The 20915-nt window shown below is 40.8% G+C and overlaps 2 protein-coding genes across 3 annotated transcripts; both read right to left on the bottom strand.

Moving 5' to 3' along the window:
- Positions 1-3701: 3701 nt before the first annotated feature.
- zgc:162780 (uncharacterized protein LOC555377 homolog) lies at positions 3702-13181 on the bottom strand. The gene is made up of 6 exons (XM_056430616.1): positions 12874-13181; positions 12576-12736; positions 7971-8187; positions 5781-5884; positions 5489-5626; positions 3702-4527 (listed from the first exon to the last, which is right to left on the bottom strand). The coding sequence occupies exons 1-6, from the start codon at positions 12982-12984 to the stop codon at positions 4431-4433; spliced, it is 828 nt and encodes a 275-aa protein (XP_056286591.1). The 5' UTR covers positions 12985-13181; the 3' UTR covers positions 3702-4430.
- Positions 13182-14265: 1084 nt separating this feature from the next.
- Positions 14266-19226, bottom strand: zgc:162396 (uncharacterized protein LOC555292 homolog). Of its 2 annotated transcripts, none has more exons than XM_056430607.1 (7): positions 18415-19226; positions 17473-17633; positions 17151-17367; positions 16126-16226; positions 15858-15995; positions 15605-15714; positions 14266-14784 (listed from the first exon to the last, which is right to left on the bottom strand). In XM_056430607.1, exons 1-6 carry the CDS (start codon positions 18523-18525, stop codon positions 15624-15626), a joined length of 819 nt encoding a protein of 272 aa, XP_056286582.1. In that variant the 5' UTR covers positions 18526-19226; the 3' UTR covers positions 14266-14784; positions 15605-15623. The 2 variants fall into 2 exon arrangements, with proteins under 2 accessions (XP_056286582.1, XP_056286574.1); XM_056430599.1 differs by having other exon boundaries at positions 14267-14784; positions 17473-17642; positions 18415-19224.
- Between the last annotated feature and the right edge of the window lie 1689 nt (positions 19227-20915).

Raw genomic sequence — 20915 nt, 5'->3', positions numbered from 1 at the left:
CAATAGCAATCAAACAATTTTAATGTATCAATTAGGACATTTTTCAAAGTAAAAGTCCTAAATGTTTAAAGAAATCGGTAATTTATTTAATGTTTGAGTTGCTTTATATATGTATTTCCTCATAGTCCTCATAGCAATAATGCTACACAAATAGAATGCTTCAATCAACACCGTGATCGGTATTATCGGATCGGAAGATACTGATTTCGGTGATCGGTGATCGGCACCAAAAACCTCATCGGTGCATCTCTAGAAACCAATACATGTTTTGATTGGCCACATCGAAGTGCAACATGCACATGCTCAAGGTATGTTTTCTCTTAAAATATGTTAAAACTCAATACAGTAACTTCTGAAGAGTTCTCTGTTGTGAATGTTTTGCAGTTCATGAAGGCAAACAGGCATAAGATTGTATATTGTCAAATTATTTATCAGTAATACAGTAAAAATGATGGGAAAACTTTGCAAGTCGATTTATAGTGTGCGCCCCTAAATTTTCTGCTTGCGCCCCTAAAATTTTAAGTTAGGGGCCACTGTGCTCCTAGTAAAAAAAGTTAGTCTGGAGCCCTGCCCTGTATCTAGGCAAAGGAACCCATTTGTGGTAATGTGAGAATTATGTTTTCAAGCCCCTCCCATTCCCCCCTTGCCATGAAAAAGAAGTGGTGCTGGTGCTGTGTTAAGTATGTTTTTTCACAAAAATTAGTTTTTTGCATGTAAAAGTAAATTTTCCTGCTGTGAACTAAATCAACTTTTGTGTCAAAACAAATTGATTTAGGTAGAAAACCATATATCATACATGTCGATGAACCTCTAACATATACAACCATGTGATTGATGCGAGCTGAAGATTAGCCTGAATGGCTAAGATATGTTGTTTTTTCTAAAATAGTGGCTGTGGGGTAAAGTGAGACAAATGTTATGGGGTAAAGTGAGACAGTTTACCCCAAGTTAAGTTTAGTCTTAAAGATATTTGAGTGTAATATTACATTAATTATGTTGTATTTGTAATATCATAAACATTGTAGAAAAGCCATCATGCCAAGAAACTACACCAGGAAGACAACATGGGGCCAAACACCCCTTGCAGAGATGGAGAGTGCAGCCGCTGAGGTCATGCAAGGATATACACTACCGTTCAAAAGTTTGGGGTCACTTAGAAATGTCTTTATTTTTCAAAGAAAAGCACTTATTTCAATAAAGATAACATTAATCATAAATACCCTCTATACATTGTTAATGTGGTAAATGACTATTCTAGGTGGAAACGTCTGGTTTCTAATGAAATGTCTCCATAGGTGTATAGAGGCCCATTTCCATCAACGATCACTCCAGTGTTCTAATGGTACATTGTGTTTGCTAATCGCCTTAGAAGACTAATGTCTGATTAGAAAACCCTTGTGACATTATGTTAGCACAGCTGAAAACAGTTATGCTGGTGATATAAGCTATACAACTGGCTTTCCTTACTACTTCAAATATTAATCATTATTTCTAACCTTGTCAATGTCTTGACTATATGTTCTATGAAATGTTCAATTCATTCCACTGTAAAGAATCTTGGCGTTATCTTTGATCGGGACTTGTCCTTTAACTCCCACGTAAAGCAAATCTCAAGGACTGCATTCTTTCATCTACGTAATATTTCAAAAATCAGGCACATCTTGTCTCAAAAAGATGCAGAAAAATTGGTTCACGCGTTCGTTACTTCGAGACTGGATTACTGCAACTCCTTATTAGCAGGCTGCTCTAATAAATCTCTTAGGTCCCTCCAGTTGATCCAGAATGCTGCAGCTCGTGTTCTCACTAAAACTAAGAAAAGAGATCACATCACTCCTGCACTAGCTGCTCTGCACTGGCTCCCAGTAAAATCAAGAATCACTTTTAAAATTCTTCTCTTAACCTACAAAGCCTTGATTGGTGATGCTCCATCATATCTTAAGGAGCTTGTCGTACCATATTGCCCCACTAGAGAGCTACGCCCACTAAATGCGGGACTACTTGTAGTTCCTAGAGTCTTAAAAAGTAGAATGGGAGCCAGAGCCTTTAGTTATCAAGCTCCTCTTTTATGGAACCAGCTTCCAATTTCAGTCCGGGAGGCAGACACAGTCACCTCGTTTAAGAGTAGACTTAAGACCTTCCTCTTTGACAGAGCTTATAGTTAGGGCTGAATCAGATTTGCCCTGGTCCAGCCCCTTGATATGCTGCTATAGGCTTATAGCTGCCGGGGGATGTTTTAGGATGCACTGAGTACCTATCTCCTCTTTTCTCTCCTTAAGGATGAATTTTCATCTCTCAATCACACGTTACTAACTCTGCTTTCTCCCCGGAAGTCCTTTTGACTTTACGTCTCATGGGGTCATCGGACCCTATGAGACGGCATAGATCCTATCTGCCTGATGGATCGTCTGGGTCGTAATTCCTGCTCATGACTACGCCACTGTCCTGTTGAGACTCCGCCCACTGTTGAGACTCCGCCCTCCTCCTCCCACCGCCATCTGCCTGATGGATCGTGGAGGTCTCCATCGTGGAATATGCCTACTATGAACTATTCATACACTCTGTCATATTCATTGAATGTATTTTAACTCTAAATCTGTCCTTCTGTACACATTACATCTATTGCATCTGTCCATCCTAGGAGAGGGGTCCTCCTCTGTTGCTCTCCTCCAGGTTTCTTCCTTTTTTCCCCTGAAGGGTTATTTGGGAGTTTTTCCTGGTCCGATGTGAGGTTTTGGGGCAGGGATGTCTATGTGTACAGATTGTAAAGCACTCCGAGACAAATTTGTAATTTGTGAAATTGGGCTATACAAATAAACTGAATTGAATTGAATTGAATTTATAAATAAAAGTGATTTTTCATGGAAGACACGAAATTGTCTGGATGACCCCAAACTTTTGAACGGTAGTGTAAGTCCTTAAGAAAAGCTGGAAGGGATAGAAATATTGACAAGACAACCCTCGAAAGATTTATAAAGAAAAATAGAAAGGGGAAGTAAAATCAGTATCCTGGGGTGCAGTAGCTGAGGCAAAGAGAATATTTACAGATGAGATGGAGGAGGATCAAACACTTGAAACAACTAGCTGACCAGTTCCATGGCCTTGCTCCAGTTGATTGCCGTGAACTGGCATATGAGTTCTAATCTAACTGGTTCTATCTGTCATTTGATTGTTAATTAAAACATTTTGCATTATATTTTGTTGTAGCTATAGGATTTTGTTCGGAGTTACTTTCAAGTGTTTAAATAAATGTGCTTAATTGATCTTAATCTCCATGATTCTATTACTAGTCCGATATTAGTTTTGGAATGTGTAGTTGTCAATCTAGCCGTCAGGATTGTAACTATTACAACATGTGTTGTTATGGTAGTTTTAAAATGGAAAAAGTAAGTGGATCACTTTACCCCCTTGATTTCTCAGGTCTGTCTCACTTTACCCCTAAGCTGGGGTAAAGTGAGACACAAGACCACTTTTTTTGAAACAATCATATTTTCACTGCCCTTTGTCCAAAAGACATTCTGATAACGTACATTGCTAGGTAACATCCTGAATTAATGGAAAATGTGTACGTTTTACTGATATATCATTTAAGCTCGCCTAGAGGGGAGCAAATGTAAAAAGTGTATCACATTACCCCGCTCTCCCCTAATGCAGAAGGACATGAGGTCGCTGGGCTCTCGCATAATCAAACAGCGGACACGATAGCCAGGTCAACTTCTTCTGACATTTAATAAGTGGACCCCAAGATGGCGCGATTGAAATGCTGACGTCACGTGAATACGCTCTATACGTGTTCTCTATCCTATTTTTCTAACGGCCGTCGTAACCACGACAACAACGGACGTATTCGGCTGAAGTCGCCAGTTAACAGGGTAGCCTGTTAATCCGTAACACCGGGTACTGAGTGGATACGTTTATACATATATATCTATATAAGAAGACTGCCAATCATCACTATTAAACACATGGCTCCCTCTAGTGGTACAACCTTTCAAATACTACTCTACTAAACATTGTTCACACTGAGCCATTGCAATTGACCAATTACACACTAAGTAGATCATTTACAATATTCAAGTGTAGCTAATGCATGAGAAGGCATCACTCAATGATGTTCTGTGTACTTTAGAAAAACACTCAATGTTAAAGTGAAAACTTGTTTTGTTATATAGAAACAGTTGATCATCTGGACAACTTACCTTTGTGTAAATCAAAAGCAATATTTTCAGAAAGCTGAGAGTTAGATGTTGTCTACTCTCATGGAAGTAAAAACATGTCAAATAAAACAAAACAGCATTTACACCAGTAGCAAACATCTAACAAGCTAACTCGTCTTGTATTGAGAAATACTTAAGAAGAGAAAACCTTAGCGCAGAACAAGTTGACAAAAGACTGGGTGGTAGTGCAAGGTTCTCCAGGACTTTGTCGAAACGTCAGGCTTCCTGCGGTTTGCAGGCCAGGAGGTAAAAATACTTCACAGCCACCACCACCTCCGTCTCCACAGAGGTCACCCTCATGATGGACATCAACCTGGGGAGACAGCGTGTAATCATTCAGTCAGAGGGTATACAGTCACCTTTCTCTCCAATGTGCCAGTTTTTACAGATGATATGTAATAACATATCTTTTGTCATCTGTTGAAAGTGTGTTTGCTCCAGAACGTATACACTCAAAAAAACGATCCAAGCCCTTTTTAGAGGTGACACATTTATAATTAATTAAATCAATTACAAAAATTAAGATATTTATATTTAATGGGTGTAACACAAAATGTAGGAATACTTTCATTTATTAGATTTATTTAGGTTAGATGGTGCATATCAACGCAAAATAAATGTGTTTAATTGGGGACAACCCTTTGCACATGTGCCAGATCTCACGCTCTATCGTCTTTCCGTCTTTTCTCCTGACTGTGACCTGACCAGAGGCAGCAACTAAATTACTTGTTCAGTTCCTGTATTTGTTCTTATAGTAGTTTAGAATGAACCTCGCTACTTTATTACTTTTTTTCCCCTTCATTTTATTACTTTATTATTTTTGTATTACTTTTTTACTTTTTATTACTTTTTTACTTTTTCATTACTTTTGTACGTTTTTATTACTTTTTTTTAAATGTAAAAACTTTTAATTGCTTTTGTACTTTTTTATGACTTGTATACTGTTTATTACGTTTGTACTTTTTTGTCTTACTTTTGTACCTTTATTACTTTTTTACTTTTTCATTATTTTTTTACTTTGATTCCTTTTTTACTTTTTCATTCCTTTTTTACTTTTAATTACTTTTTTACTTTTAATTACTTTTTTACAGTTATATTGATCCAATAACAGTGATAGTGATCCAATAAAAGAGATATTGATCCAGTAATGAAGATAAATTAAAATAATTCACACGTCGGCATTAAAATACTTATAATAATTTTTACAAAGCATGAGGTGTGTGTGATATGCACGCATGTGTGCACTGCACGGATGCTACCATTGTGCGTTTCACCTTTGACACACGTCTTGAGAGAGTGCCGTGGCTTTCTGCGGGTCCTCCTTCAGCAGCGCCTGATAGCTGGAGAAGGACTCCACCAACCCCATGTAACTGGACAGAGGCATGGGCCTTTCCACCCACACACACTCGTGCCTGGAACACATGCAACAACACAGTCAGGGTGTGTTTACCTACTGGACATTCAAGCACATATCAAACACTCACTTACATTTCTATTTTTTATTTTTTTTCAAACCAAAAATGGAATTTGCTGAAATTGAACAAACAAACAAAAACATGCTCTCACCACTCCTTGTCAGGGTAAGGGATGGATCCATGGGCCTCGCGGTAAAACTCAATAGAGCTGGGACCGAGCTTGGCACTGCGGTAAGGATGCAGGGCTGCATAGAACTGGTGAAACCAAGAGACAGGGAGTCATGTAATAATAATGGCATCACACACACACACACACATATATCAGACACTTCTGACACCATAAATATTTTAATGGTGTCTGAGACAAACTCATAATCCACATTGCATTTGACTGCTCCTAAAATAACTGTGCCCCTCACCAAAGCTATTCATGTACTAAAAACCTCCACCAGATGTCACTGTTGTTCATTTTCATCTGAAGAAGGGCGAAAAGTATATTAGATGAAAAAGAAAAAAAAGAATTGTCCTCATCAAAGTAATCAACGAGTTGAATGGTGATCATTAAACGTGTTGATTACTTCCAACAATCCTTTCCAACTGGGAAGTTTGGTGAAGAGAAATGTAACTGAAGTGCAGATTTGAGATTTTGAGGAAAATACCTTTCCAGAAATGTTTTGTAAGATTACATACATTTTGAAGAATCTACAGATGGGTGAAAAAACTAGAAGATGCTTCCCCACTAAATTACTAATATTAAGAGAATCACTTTTTTTGGTCCAACAAGTTTTGTGAGATATTCTGTCTAGTTTTCAAGTTTTCAAGTTTTTATTGTCACATCCCCTTTTATACAAGTATAATCGGTTCGTGAAATTCTTATGTGCAAAACACCCGACAGCAGTAGCAGACTAAAAAAAGAATAAGAATGAGAATAAACTATACAATATCCACACAAAAAAAAGAAGAAAGTATTAACAATATATATATAAAACAATGTAATAGAATATACATCATGGCAATATATATATATAAAACAATGTAATAAAATATACACTTTTTTTGAGACTATATATATATATATATGTATATACATACAATATATATATATATATAAACAATGTAATAAAATATACACCATGGCCATAGATATTCACAGAATATGTTCTGGTGTGTAGTGTTAATGAGGGTCTCAGTCCTTGTTCAGCAGCCTGATGGCCTGACTGAAGAAGCTGTCCCTCAGTCTGTTTGTGCGGCACTTGATACTGCGGTATCGCCTGCCTGACGGTAGAAGGGTGAACAGTTTGTGGCCGGGGTGGTTATTGTCTTTCATCATCTGTTTGGCCCTGGCCACGCACCGCTACATATGCCAATGATGCATCATCTAATGTAAATAAGATAAATCTACAGACGCAAACAAACAAAGTATTTAAATAAAAGAGCTTAATGTGTATCTTTGATGTTTTCTTCCCACAGGTCTGAAAGAAGACATGTCAAAGAAAATGAGGTGAAGAAGGATGCTGGTGCCAAACCCCAGCAGAGGTAAAATAATGCTATAAATATGCTTTTGTCTCTGTGTTTTCTCCTACAATAACACAGTGTACTGTTATGTTTCTATTAAATGTACACTACCGTTCAAAAGTTTGGGGTCATCCAGACAATTTCGTGTCTTCCATGAAAACTCACTTTTATTTATCAAATGAATTGAAAATTGAATAGAAAATATAGTCAAGACATTGACAAGGTTAGAAATAATGATTAATATTTGAAGTATTAATTTTGTTCTTCAAACTTCAAGCTCAAAGGAAGGCCAGTTGTATAGCTTAAATCACCAGCATAACTGTTTTCAGCTGTGCTAACATAATTGCACGGGTTTTCTAATCAGACATTAGTCTTCTAAGGTGATTAGCAAACACAATGTACCATTAGAACACTGGAGTGATAGTTGATGGAAATGGGCCTCTATACACCTATGGAGATATTTCATTAGAAACCAGACACTTCCACCTAGAATAGTCATTTACCACATTAACAATGTAGAGAGTGTATTTTTGATTAATGTTATCTTTATTGAAAAAACATTGCTATTCTTTGAAAAATAAAGACATTTCTAAGTGACCCCAAACTTTTGAACGGTAGTGTATAAAAATATAATATCTGGTGTTTTTTTTCATACAGTAAAATGCAAATGCAGAAGCCGTGTCACAGTAGGAAAAACAGGTTTAAATAATAAAATCAATAATGGCAGCACTCGGGGGCAGATTATTAGGGCTGTGCTTCAATCACAAACACAGATGCGTGCACACATTCGCAATAACTTCTCTCGGGTGAATATTTCCGCGAGCACCTGGTTGCAGACTCGGTTGAGTGAGTCCGAGCAGCGGTCGGGAGAGCTGAGCCGCATGTCCATGGTGTAGTTGAGCAGAGCCAAGCAGCCACGGGGCTTCAGGATTCTGTGGGCCTCCTGGAGAAAGCGAGGTCGGTCGAACCAGTGGAAGGCCGACATGGCCGTCACCAAGTCCGCCGAGCCGTCGGCGAACGGCAGGTCTTCGGCCACGCACCGTCTAAAGATAGAACGCGAGGGCTGAGTCACGGAGTGAAACGAGGGAGGCTTCCAGCTCTTGAATTGTCCAAAAAAAATTACAATTAGTTTCCAGACAGCCTGGATTCAAACTGCAGTAAATATCCCCGGATTTTTATTTGCTTCAATCACTGATCTTTTTGGGACACGTGGGCTTTTAGTTCCTATCCAACAAAACTTGTGTATCAAATGACATATCAGTTACAAAACAATCATTTGATCTATGGCTACATCTTTTCCGACTATACCTGGATTAAAACACAGATTAGCACTTCAGTGGCACTTAAATAGCTCTGATTATGGTACTTTTGTAGTTTGACTATGTTGAGGAAATGTTACTTTCTGTATTCTTGTTGTTCTGAGTTTGTACTCTAGGTTGATGCACTTATTGTAAGTCGCTTTGAATAAAAGCGTCCGCTAAATGACATGTAATGTAAAGTAATGTAATGTAAAATCAGCTAATAAAGCTCCATTTATGGCACCAATCCAAGACCTTTAAAAAAAAAAATCATTTTTAATGCCCTCCTGTCAGTCTGTGATGGTCCTATTTGTCACACCTGAAAATGAAAAGGGGTAAAAGACTAAATAATTAGGGCTGTGAAACGATTAAAATTTTTAATCGGATTAATCACAGGTTTTTGTGGATTAATCATGATTAATCACATATTACCGATATTCTCGGTATATTTTGTGAGAACATAGAGATTTATGACAAAAGACGGATATATACATTTATACATTCTTCTATACAATGGTGCTGCAACTCAGCAGTTATTTAGCAGTTTTCTTCCATATGGAACATTAATACATCTTCATCCTAAACAGAATGTTTAACCCTCCTGTTACCTTTCGGGTCAATTTGACCCCATTCAATGTTTAATGTCGGTGTTCTTTGGGGTCAATTTGACCCCAGGCTGTTTTTCACTGTGTCAAACATATGAGAAATATCAACTTTTTTATTTATTTAAAGGGCTATTTAGGTAGTCAACAAACAAACATAAAGTACCTCACACTTAAACTTGGGAAGCAATATTAATTCTAATAATTTTCTGGAGGTTTTAATTGCTGGGGTCAAATTGACCCGAGGGTAAAATCTGTTAGTAAATGTAAAGGTAACAGGAGGGTTAAACAGAGCATTTTCTCTTGTTTGTCAACCATTAACTCCACCATGATACAATCTAAAGGTGGACAGATTGACAAGTGACTTCTTTTGCTCGGTCCCGATGCGCCGACGGAGCTCTGTGGCGCGAGACGGAGATCGATAAGTGTTAACGCAACGCGTAGAGACAGAGATGACATGCTGCTGTGGAGATACGATCAACAACAGACGTTTAGTTTAATAAAAGAACAAAGACGTGCTCTAGAGAACATGTCAGGGGGCGGGCCAATCTCTTTAATGTTATGCGATCTACCAACACTACGCCGCGATCGACTGGCAGGTCGCGATCGACGTGTTGAGACCCTGATCTACAGGAAGTAAAAGTCGTAACAAGGTTTCCGGAGGTGAACCTGCGGAAGGATCATTACCGATGAACAGACCGTCTGCATGAGAGCGGACAGAGTTCAGGTTGAAGTGGTGTATTGGAAGCTCATTTTGCAAGTGACTTTTTTTTCGTCCCGACGACCAACAACAGACGGATTGGAAGCTCATTCTGCGCATGCGTTAAATGCGTTTAAAAAAACCAACTAGTTAAACCTGTAATTGGATTAACTGAATTAACGCGTTATTTTTCACAGCACTATAAATAATGCAATGTGGGGACACTCTATTAATATAGTATATTTTACAAACATAAGCAAGGCTAACAACTTGGTGCAGGGAAAAGAAAACATGTTGTGCGTGTCAGTTGAGGATTGGTATTTCTTTGACAGTGGACTCCACGTGGTCCAAAATGTGGATACTTTTTTTTAGCAGTGGACCTACGGACGAAAACTATAATCAAGGACTTTATGACCGCTTATAAGGTAGGGAATCCCTACATTTCTTCATATATCTTATAATGCTGGTTATTCGGAACAAATAATACTTTGGCGCTCGGGATTTCTGTAAAAAATAAAAATAAAGAAATGAGACGGCATCGACCTGTCACTCAAATTCACCAAGTACGGTTATCGTGAATGGTGACTTTCATGACAACTGCATACATTTCTTATAAACTTGCAGCCACTCCCGGCGTGTGAAAGGGACGAGGCTCGGCTTTTAATGAAAGTTTCGGGGTATTAACAGCCAGCAGCTAAGTCTTCACATCTTGCAGAGGTAACTCTGCATTAAGCAGCACATGTTAGTGTCTGTAGTTAAAAACCCTCGGCACTTTAGTGGAGAGTAATGTTATGGGCCCACAACCACGCCTCACTAATTAGATAGCTGTGTTGGTCGCCTTGCTAAGCTACGTAATTAAAAAGGGACAGCTGGTTCTGTGTCTGTGCTAGCTGGCTGAGCTAACAGGAGCTAACTGGCTATAGTCGCTGCTGTTGAGCGTGTTTTATATTATAAAGTACAAATTAGCATTTAAACATTTCATTGTAAAAGAAGATAGATATCATAAAGAAATGTAATGATAAAATATCATTTCTAAGAATTTGTCAAGTTTCTTTTTCAAATTAAAGGTACATTTTCTATATTTGACACAATGTAATCTTAAAATTATTTACTTCATATTTACTTATTTCTTGAGTAAAATAAGTCAAGAAATAAGTAAATATGAAGTAAATCATTTTAATTTTAGAAAATGTACCTGTAATTTGAGAAAGAAACTTGACAAATTCTTAGAAATTATATTTTATCATTACATTTCTCTATGATATTTATTCATATTTCAATTTTCTTTTGAAACCCCAGGATCCCTACGACACAGGAGGAGCCTCAGAGGAAGGCCCTGAGCGGGGCAGATGACTTGAGCCCCATTTGCACTCGCATCACTTCCATTTTGGAAAGGGAGATGTGAGCAAAGGGAGAATCAGTTTCTCACTGCAGGAAAACGCAAAAATCCTACACACCGTCTCCAAGTCACATTCAATGTAGAATTGCACAATCAGGGTTTGGTCTAATCGTTAACTGTATTTTGATTTATTTGCAAGTCTTCACATATTTAATTGTGTTGACTGTGTTTACTGTTGCTGCCTTCTTATTACCTTTGCATTGTAAATGCGGAAGGTTATGTTTTGATCGCCGTGTATTTATTTATTTATTTGAATGCGTGTTACTCGCATAACAAAAAAGTTTTAAACCGAATCGCATGAAATTTGGTGGGATGATTGGTTATTATCCGGAGAGCATTTGATTAGATTTTGGGATCGATCGGGTCAAAGGTCAATGTCAAGGTCATGAAAATGTCAAAATCTTCTTGAATCGCATGAAATTTGGTGAGATGATTGGTTATTATCCGGGGACCATTTGATTCGATTTTGGGATCGATCGGGTCAAAGGTCAAGGTCAAGGATAGGTCAAAATCTTCTTTTTACCATAGCACGGTCAATTTCTATCCAACTGGCATGCAACTAATGCCAACATTTTCATAATTCAATGCCCAATCTTGTGATAGCGAAGGTATGCGCTCTACCGAGTGCCCGTTATAGTTATAATCTGCACAAAGGATCGACTCCACCCCGTGAACATGTGTGTGTGGCAGCAGTACAACTCCCAGGAACAAGATGTAAAGCACTGAAATAGATTGTTTACTTTGCTGTACCCACCAACCTTGTGTGACATGCCACACTGTATTTCCCTGTCTGTGCTGGCAGTAAATTTATTCCATTGTCTGGGCCTTAATGCATGACCGGCTTTCACCAGACAAGGGTCACATTGTTCTGGCTTTGGCCAAGATCCAATGGAGTAGCCGGCCAGATTTTCAGAGCTGCAATTAATGATGAAACGTTGATTTTGTTGTTGTTGTTGTTCTTGATTTGAACATTATTACCTTCGCATTGAAAATGCGGAAGGTAATGTTTTGATCGACGTGTATTTGTATGCGTGCGTGCGTGTTATTCGCGTAAGTCAAAAAGTATTAAACCGAATCACATGAAATTTGGAGGGATGGTTGGTTATTATCCGGGGACCATTTGATTAGATTTTGGGATCGATCGGGTCAAAGGTCAAGGTCAAGGTCAAGGTCATGAAAAGGTCAACATCTTCTTTTTACCATAGCACGGTCAGTTTCTATCCAATTGACATGCAACTAATGCCAAAATGTTCAGAATTCAATGTCCAATCTTGTGATATGCGAAGGTATGCGCTCTACCGAGTGCCCGTTCTAGTTCAAAATATTCTTATGCCAGGAATTTTGGCAAAGATACATTGTCGAATTTGTGACACAGGTTGTATTTCCTTTGTAAAATATTATCATAGGAAAAGACGATTTGGTCCATGCTCACCTGTAAGTGATGTTCGGCTCTTGGGTGTGCTGCGTAGCCATTTCCAGCTGCGCAGGACTAACATCTGTTCCCACCACGGAGGCAAAATATTTGGCCAGCAGCAGTGTGCCCTGACCTGAGCCGCAACCAACATCCACTGCCAGCTCAAACGGTTGATCCATCTGACAAAAATACGTTGCATGTTATATGAAATTCCAGTAATGTTAGTTTTGCTATTATCCAATGACAATGGGAATAGATCCCTGTTTTTTACATGTGTTATGAAACCAAATACAAACAAAATTCCAATTTCAACTACCTGCTTTTCCAGGAAGTTGAGCACCTGTTGTATTAGATGATCTGATGGAGCGATCCTGTACTTCCAGTAGGATGAAGCTTGTTCCTTTCCTTCGTACAGACGGCAAGACATAGCTCGGCGATCCCCTCTGTCAACAGCTGATCCAGTATACGTCTAGAAAACAAAGCAATGTTTTGTATCTTGTGTTTTGTTGTTGGATAAGAGAAGTTAACTTCCGATATTGAAAATATGTGGTACCTTCTGCCGGTAGTCTTTCTCTCACACACACACAAACACACACACACACACACAAAAGAGGGCAACCCGGGTGCATGGGAAAGGGAGGATCCACTACTTTCACTGGGCCGTGACATGTTTGACGATTAACTCCATTAAAGGGACAGCGCCAAGACTTTTTTCTTTTTAGGATGTGGTATTGGTATTTTAAAAAAATTATGTGCACGATCCTTTGACAATTGCATTTCTTTAATGTAATCCAGGATATTTATGTTGGAAAAAAAATCAAAGTTGAGCATAAAGGCTAAAGGTCAGCTCATGTGATGGTATGCATTTCTGTCAGAAGCAATCAAAACCACTTGGATATAATGAGGGTCGTGTACGAATGGTGTGTGGAAGAGTGTTACAATAACATCCAGTGTGAAACTCTCCTCTGTCTGAATCTCTCAGAATCAGAAACCATCCATCCATCCATCCATTCTCATCCGCTTATTCCGGGGCCGGGTCGCGGAGGCAGCAGACCCAGCAGGTTGACCCAGACTTCCCTCTCGCCAGCAACATTTTCCAGCTCATTCTGGGGGATCCCGAGGCGTTCCCAGGCCAGTCGGGAGATGTAATCCCTTCAGCGTGTCCTGGGTCTTCCCCGGGGTCTCCTCCCAGTTGGACGTGCCTGGAAAACCTCTAACGGGAGGCTTCCAGGAGGCGTCCAGGAGGCGTCCAGGAGGCTTCCAGGAGGCGTCCGGGAGGCGTCCAGGAGGCGTCCGAATCAGATGCCCGAACCACCTCAGCTGACTCCTTTCGATGCAAAGGAGTAGCGGCTCGACTCCGAGCTCCCTCCTGATGTCCGAGCTCCTTACCCTATCTCTAAGGCTGAGCCCGGCCACCCTACGGAGGAAACTCATTTCGGCCGCTTGTATTCGCGACCTCGTTCTTTCGGTCACTACCCAAAGTTCGTGACCATTGAGGATTGGAACGTAGACCGACCAGTAAATTGACTATATACAGTATATATATAAATCTATAGTAGTCTAATCGTTTTTTGTGGCTCCGGACACATTTTATTTGTTGGAAAATAGGGCCAAATGGCTCTTTGGATAGGAAAGGTTGCTGACCCCTGACCTGAGGTAATCTAACATCAAACCCTGGAGTTCATTGATTTGAACAAGGTTGTGGCTTATTGCTACCTTTAGTATTTTTATTTGGAAAAGAAAGAGAGAGGAGTATTTTGTCTCAAAAGATACCAATTTAAAATAACTCACCACGGTGTAACGTACAAAGGGTTCATGCACAAGCCCTTATAGATGGTATTGCCTTTTAGGCCAGCTTTTGGTCACAATGTATCTTTATTAATGCACATGTTATGTTAATTTATACACTCCAGTATACACCCGGCCTAACCAATGTCAATAATCAGTTGAGTCTTGCTTTTTTTGTTTAACACCACAACTCTTTGGGAGTTTAATGAAAAATACATATTGATTGAATGTGTGTCATAGTGAGGGCCATTGGTTTCCCAAGAAAAACTATTGCTATCGTTCTGTACATCAACACGTTCTACAAAAGTGATTTTTAACAGGACTGATTTGTCTGCATTCTGTTTCTTGCTGAGAAGCTGTAGCATGAACCCAAGTTACTGAAGCTTCATCTGCAGAGCACACGGCGCGTACAACAAGAGCCAAGCTGCCTTCTATCCCTCTGCGAAAGAACAGAGAAGAAAGAAAGTTCACCGAAGCAGTAAAAACAAATAAATGGGCCACCGACCGGGCCCCGTTCTGCCATGGGAACCCCTTCTGTGAAACAACAAGGATAGGTATGTTATGTTTGAAAATAATCTCCAGTTGTGTCACCTCCCTCTTTGCTTTAATGGATCAGCTGATTCATTGGGAAACGGTTCGAGAGGTGCAGAATGAAACTTAAAGACAAGCAAAATTCAGTTGGTCATGGACTCAACGTTCTTTATTAACCCTCCTGTTATCTTAGGGTCAATTTGACCCCATTCAATGTTTAATGTCGGTGTTCTTTCGGGTCAATTTGACCCCAGGCTGTTTTTCACTGTGTCAAACATATAAGAAATATCAACTTTTTTATATATTTAAAGGGCTATTTAGGTAGTCAACAAACAAACATAAAGTACCTCACACTTAAACTTGGAAAACAATATTAATTCTAATAATTTTCTGGAGGTTTTAATTGCTGGGGTCAAATTGACCCCAAGGGTAAAATATATCAGTAAATATAAAGGTAACAGGAGGGTTAAATATTGAATGGGGTCAAATTGACCCGAAGGCAACAGGAGGGTTAAGAAAATAAGCATGTTTATCAAAGATTATATAAGTCTGTTTCAAAGGTGCGTTACACAAGACAATGGGGGAAACAAGAGTTCTACTCAGGAAAAAAAGTTCATTTACATGTCTGCATTCAGCAAACACACTCCTTTGTGCATCAATAACGTGTTTTCAAGTTAATACATTGCAGATTGCAGCATCTAAGACCCTCAAACTCTCAAAACACCCACCCAAATGCCACGCTGTTGATTACCCGGGTTTTGACGCCAGGACGCAGAAATATTCCAGTTCCTGCTCTACTTCAGTGTCAGGAGACTTGACTCCCATCTCCTCCAGGAACCTGTGAAGCAGTGATGTCATTGATTATTCAGCCCGGTACTCAGCGGAGCAGAGTAACTTTCGGACTGTTCATCTTTACAACAACAACAACAAAAATGGATCATTATGATAGCGGACATGTGTAATTCGTGTGTGTGGATAGACCTCTTCTGAGTATTGAGCAGCAGTTCCCCAGCAGCCTTGGGATCTTTCTTCTTGTAACCTTGGAACATGGAAAAGCTCTCAATGAAACCCATCAGGTTCCTCACCGAGATCGACGACGTCACCGGAACCCTCTCGATCCTGTTGCATCAGTACATCGGTGTATTACGACACGTAAAGACAATCAAACAGTACCGTGGCCTCGCCGCGTTTATTTTCGGTCCTGCAGTTAGCTGTGGCAGAGGTGCGTGTCGCTTTGTGTGGCGCTTGCCTCTCTTTGTCAGGGAAAGGGATGGCAGAGTAGAGCTCCTCCAGCTTCCCCTCGGTTAAGGTTATCCGAGCGCTGGTGTACGGCAACAGCGCCTGCTTCACCTGGAAGGGAATCGCAAAAACACGTTTAAACCTATCCCATTTCCTATTGAGTTTGCGTTGCATGAACGCCTGCTCCAGTCGCCCCTTTTAGTCAATAAATGCGCTCGTGGCATATGTGGATGATCGATGAGGGGGACCGAGTAGATGATGATGATGATGATACCTTCGCATATCACAAGATTGGGCATTGAATTATGAACATGTTGGCATTAGTTGCATGCCAATTGGATACAAATTGACCGCGCTATGGTAAAAAGAAGATTTTGACCTTTTCATGACCTTGACATTGACCTTTAACCCGATCGATCCCAAAATCTAATCAAATGGTCCCCGGATAATACCCAATCATCCCACTAAATTTCATGCGATTCGGTTTAATACTTTTTGACTTATACGAATAACACGCACGCACGCATACAAATACACGGCGATCAAAACATAACCTTCCGCATTTTCAATGCGAAGGTAATTATCTTTAGCAAAGTCCGCTTAACAAAGTCCTCCAATTGATAGTCCGCTTGGGCTTGTCCTCGTCCCGGAGGCCCTTCCCAGCCCTGCCTCAATTAGACGTCCCAAGCGCCTGCAGCTGGGTGCGTGGTGAGGCAGTCTGGGAGCTGTAGTTTACGCCCGAGCGGCCATTTTGTCTTGTGGCCGCCGTAATTGAGTGGGAATATATCGTCCCTCCACTACCTGTCCCCTTGTGACGCCACAATACATGTCAGAATATGATGAAAGACTGGTGGTAGAAGGTTATAATTACAATCGTAATAGTTGCACCTGTTGTGCTATACTTCATACGTTCATTCATTCGAAAAAAATTCATACGAAAAAGAAGATCAGGATGTGCTTTTGAAAGAGTAGTAAAAGGTTGCTTGTCACTAGAACCAACACGATACCCGTGGCCACAGAGATCCACACACACACCTCTTCGAACAGGCGATCGAGTCTGTCTCCGCATCCCTGGTAGCGAAGGCTGGTGCTCGTGTCCCTGAAGCCCAGCAGGGCCACGCAACCCCGGGGCTTCAAGACCCGACTGGCCTCGGCCAGGAACCGCGACTGGTCGAACCAGTGGGCCGCCGACGCCGCCGTCAGCAAGTCCACGGAGCAGTCGGGAAAAGAAAGCTCCTCGGCGGTCCCCTTTCTGCAGGAAAGTGCGGCAGACGGGGGTCGAGCTCAGTGACCCTTCATCCGTCATTCTATGTTCATGAAACACTTCTTCCTTTTACAGTGGCCACGTCACCCCTACCTGTACGTGATGTTGGACGACCCCGCCACGGCCCTGGCCTCCTCCAGTTGACACTCGCTGATGTCGACGCCCACCACTTCCTGGAAGTGCGGCGCCAGGAGCCGCGAGTTCTGGCCCGTCCCGCAGCCCAGGTCCACTGCCAGCCCGCGTGGCTGTCCCTTCTGAGGGCGCTAACACACGTGCAGTGATTGTGCACAAATATAAGTTGAATAGACAGTCACTGCGTTTACATGATGGTATAATTCGAATCTTGCTTTAGTCGGACTCTGCTATCTTTTGGGGGATCTGCTGTTATCCCAATGTACATGGCAGTGAGTAATTCGAATCATTGGCCTTTGAAAGCATGTCATATCCGATACGATAGGTGGCGCTGTTTTCATTACAACTCGTGGTGATACAGCCATTTCCGCTTGACCTCTTCACCACTATCAACAACAACCAACAACAACAACATCAACATTTCGAGAAAGAACCATGAACTTTAGTATGTTCAACTCCTTCAATACATGAAGCATAAATTCTGTCTGCTCTTCGGTCCAGAAATGTGTGGTGGCTCTTGTGTTCTCCAGAGCGTTGTTTGTTTGTTTTCTGCCGGCCAGGCTCCCGGCAGTGACAACTTATCGTCTCTTTCGACTTCCGGGTCACGACATGGGAGGGAGGGGGGAGGAGGGCGGCGGGATCTCAAGCATGCGCAAAGACGCAAAGTCCAGTTCCTAATCCAATTCACTGTTACATGCCGCGAGAGTCGAATTATCAACCGGATCGGATCGAGTTATCCAGAGGTGTTAATCGGATCGTAGTCGGACCGCACATAGTCGAACAAAGGTGTTTACATGAAACGGATAATTCGATTTCAGTCCGACTAAGCCAGTTATTCGAATGCATGTCAACACGGTCATTGTTCTGTGCATCAAATGGTGAGTTTATTGGGCCACGGCATACCTTTTCATCGAGGTATTGCAGAATGATGTTCTTGAGCTCCTCTGGAGGTGTGAAGCGATACTTCTGGTAGGTGGAGGCGTGCTCCTTCCCCTCAAACAGACGGTATGTCATGGCGGGCTTTTCCTTCTGCTCTTCTCTCTCTCTGTGCTGCTGCCGATGGTCTCTCTATCCGACCCTCTCTCAAAGCGGTCTCCTTTGTCCTCTTCCCTCTTTCCCCCGGCCGCTGCTCTCTGTCTGCACTTTCACACACTTTGCACTCACTTCAGCTACAGATTAGAAAACCAATGCCTAACAGACACACGTGGAGCCTTTTGCTTAACCCTTTAACAGCCAGAGAATTTCTGAAAGATTGAGATTTGACAGCATGCATGCTTTGACACAATAATGAATTATATCGTGAAATCACAACGTGGAAAGCAGTGGAGATGACATCGTATCACAGTTGCCGCACTTCTGCAAGCCGCCAATATATCTGATGCCGGTGTCTCAGTCTTTTGCCTTGATGCACACTTATATGACACAGCTTGTGCATTTTAGGCAATAGACCGGTGTCAAACCAGCATTCACACACAACATCTCTGATGTGCGCTCCTCAAGATACATCCTCATCTAACTACTTAAACTGTAACTTTATTTCGATCATCACATACATATAGGTATGTACTTGAAATGTTGCTCCTGTATTTAACCCATCCTAAACTATCAGAATAAGTGGGCTGCAGCGAAGCGCCGAGGGAGACACTCGGGGTTCAGCGTCTCCCCCCCAAGGACACTTGTGAATGTGTTTTAAAAAGGGGTAAGGAAGGAGAAAAATGCTGAAACAATCTTGCACGGCCTGCCTCGATGCCTCGCAATGTTTGACAAGGTTTTTGAATTTTTATTTATTTATTTATTTTATTTATTTATTTAATTAATTTTATTAATTTTATTAATTTTATTAATTTTATTCATTTTATTCATTATATTTATTTTATTTTTATTTATTTATAAGAAGACAAAAGACAAAACATAGACATAACACCTAGAGGACGACAAAACAGTGGACACAAAAGTCATAAAGTCAGAGTATTATGAAAAAAGAAAGAAAGAAAGAAAAATGCATGTGTACACGTGTGCGTGTGCGTGTGTGTGTGTGTGTGTGTGTTTAAAAAATATATTTTTTATTTTTTTATTTAAAGAAACAAAATGCATTGATGATGGCAGATGTATATGAGCGTATGCATGTATGTTTAATTGAATTGGTTTCCAGGCAAGGGAGAAAAAAATGTAAAAGAAAATGAATTATGATGAATTAACCAATCAATAAGATGAGTGGTGTTATGTTTGTAAAAAATATAGTGAATGGTTTTTGAGTCTGCCAGTTCCCTGAACACAAATTGCCGCATGGTGCACGGCAGCGTCTCTAGAAGTCACTTTTACTACAAAGTGTATTGAGTGAACGTGCCATAACACGTTTGTGACTGTCATAACCCACATGATCAACATGGCTTCACATTAACTGAAGTACACTTTGAGAACACTGGTCTCCGGGTTGAATGCCCTGTGCCTCCTCTCCCACCTTACACAATCTTTCTCCCTGTTTATAAGTCACTAGCTCTGAGCCTTGTAAATTCACGTGGCTGCGTTTCATTTGTGTGTCCACCAGGAAAAAGAATCCTCTTGAAGGTTTCTTCCCTTTTTTCCCCCTGAAGGGTTATTTGGGAGTTTCTCCTAATCCGATGTGAGGTCAAAGGTCAGGGATGTCTATGTGTACAGATTGTAAAGCACTCTGAGACACATTTGTAATTTGTGAGAATGGGCTATACAAATAAACTGAAAAACTGAAAACCTGATTTGCTTTCATCACTTTCTTCGCTTTTTGTGCCGTCAGGAGTTCGTGGTCACTTCATGTACCAGGCTGTTCGTCACATGTGGAGGTCAAAAGTTCAGCCGTCTCTGTTTTTCTCAACCAACGACTAACTTTTTTGCAGGTTACACTTGTGTGTGTGTGTTTGTTGATTCTCTTGACCATTTCATCAACTGAAAAACATCTTTGTTTTGGTTTTGGTTACCCGGGGTGGCGCTCCGGGGGAGCAAGGCCTGATTAATTGCTCTCCGGGGATAATGGAGATAATGGCCTGTTGACCACTTCCAACTTAAGGACCTTAGAAGAAAAAAAAGCATACAGTCTGGCCTCCCATAGGCTCTCATTAGTGTCGACTGCATCACACGTTGCATCAGAGGCCTTCATGTTATGTCCTTTCAGATTGTCCTTCATTGAAAGGAATCTCAAGCCGGTACACAGCGTCGCGATCCCTCAAGCAGCGTGTCAACACCTGCTGGAGACACACTGGGGATGTCAGGTCAGTGGTCGTCATTAAGGAGGCCCGAGGGACCAAACAAGTTCAGAAAACCTACGTCATGACTTGCGTGTGTGTCTGTGACCAGTTGTTGTATTGCACACAAAAAAATTTAAAAAAATACACCACAAGTGTTGCATAATCATTTGTTTTCTTAGTAAC

The sequence above is a fragment of the Pseudoliparis swirei genome, chromosome 2, assembly GCF_029220125.1.
Source record: "Pseudoliparis swirei isolate HS2019 ecotype Mariana Trench chromosome 2, NWPU_hadal_v1, whole genome shotgun sequence".
NCBI classification, from domain to species: Eukaryota; Metazoa; Chordata; class Actinopteri; order Perciformes; family Liparidae; genus Pseudoliparis; species Pseudoliparis swirei.
This window is presented reverse-complemented; position numbering and strand designations above follow the sequence as displayed.

What these genes read in the sequence shown, in the direction of transcription:
- zgc:162780 (XM_056430616.1), bottom strand. Translation starts at nt 12,984, where the DNA reads ATGTCTTGCCGTCTGTACGAAGGAAAGGAACAAGCTTCATCCTACTGG. An exon ending in CCTTACCCTGACAAGGAGTG is followed by an intron (nt 5,627 to 5,780) that starts GTGAGAGCATGT and finishes CATGTGTTCCAG; the next exon opens with GCACGAGTGTGTGTGGGTGG. An exon ending in TCTCAAGACGTGTGTCAAAG is followed by an intron (nt 4,528 to 5,488) that starts GTGAAACGCACA and finishes CTGTCTCCCCAG; the next exon opens with GTTGATGTCCATCATGAGGG.
- zgc:162396 (XM_056430599.1), bottom strand. Translation starts at nt 18,525, where the DNA reads ATGACATACCGTCTGTTTGAGGGGAAGGAGCACGCCTCCACCTACCAG. An exon ending in TGCAATACCTCGATGAAAAG is followed by an intron (nt 17,643 to 18,414) that starts GTATGCCGTGGC and finishes CACGTGTGTTAG; the next exon opens with CGCCCTCAGAAGGGACAGCC. An exon ending in TCGTCCAACATCACGTACAG is followed by an intron (nt 17,368 to 17,472) that starts GTAGGGGTGACG and finishes ACTTTCCTGCAG; the next exon opens with AAAGGGGACCGCCGAGGAGC.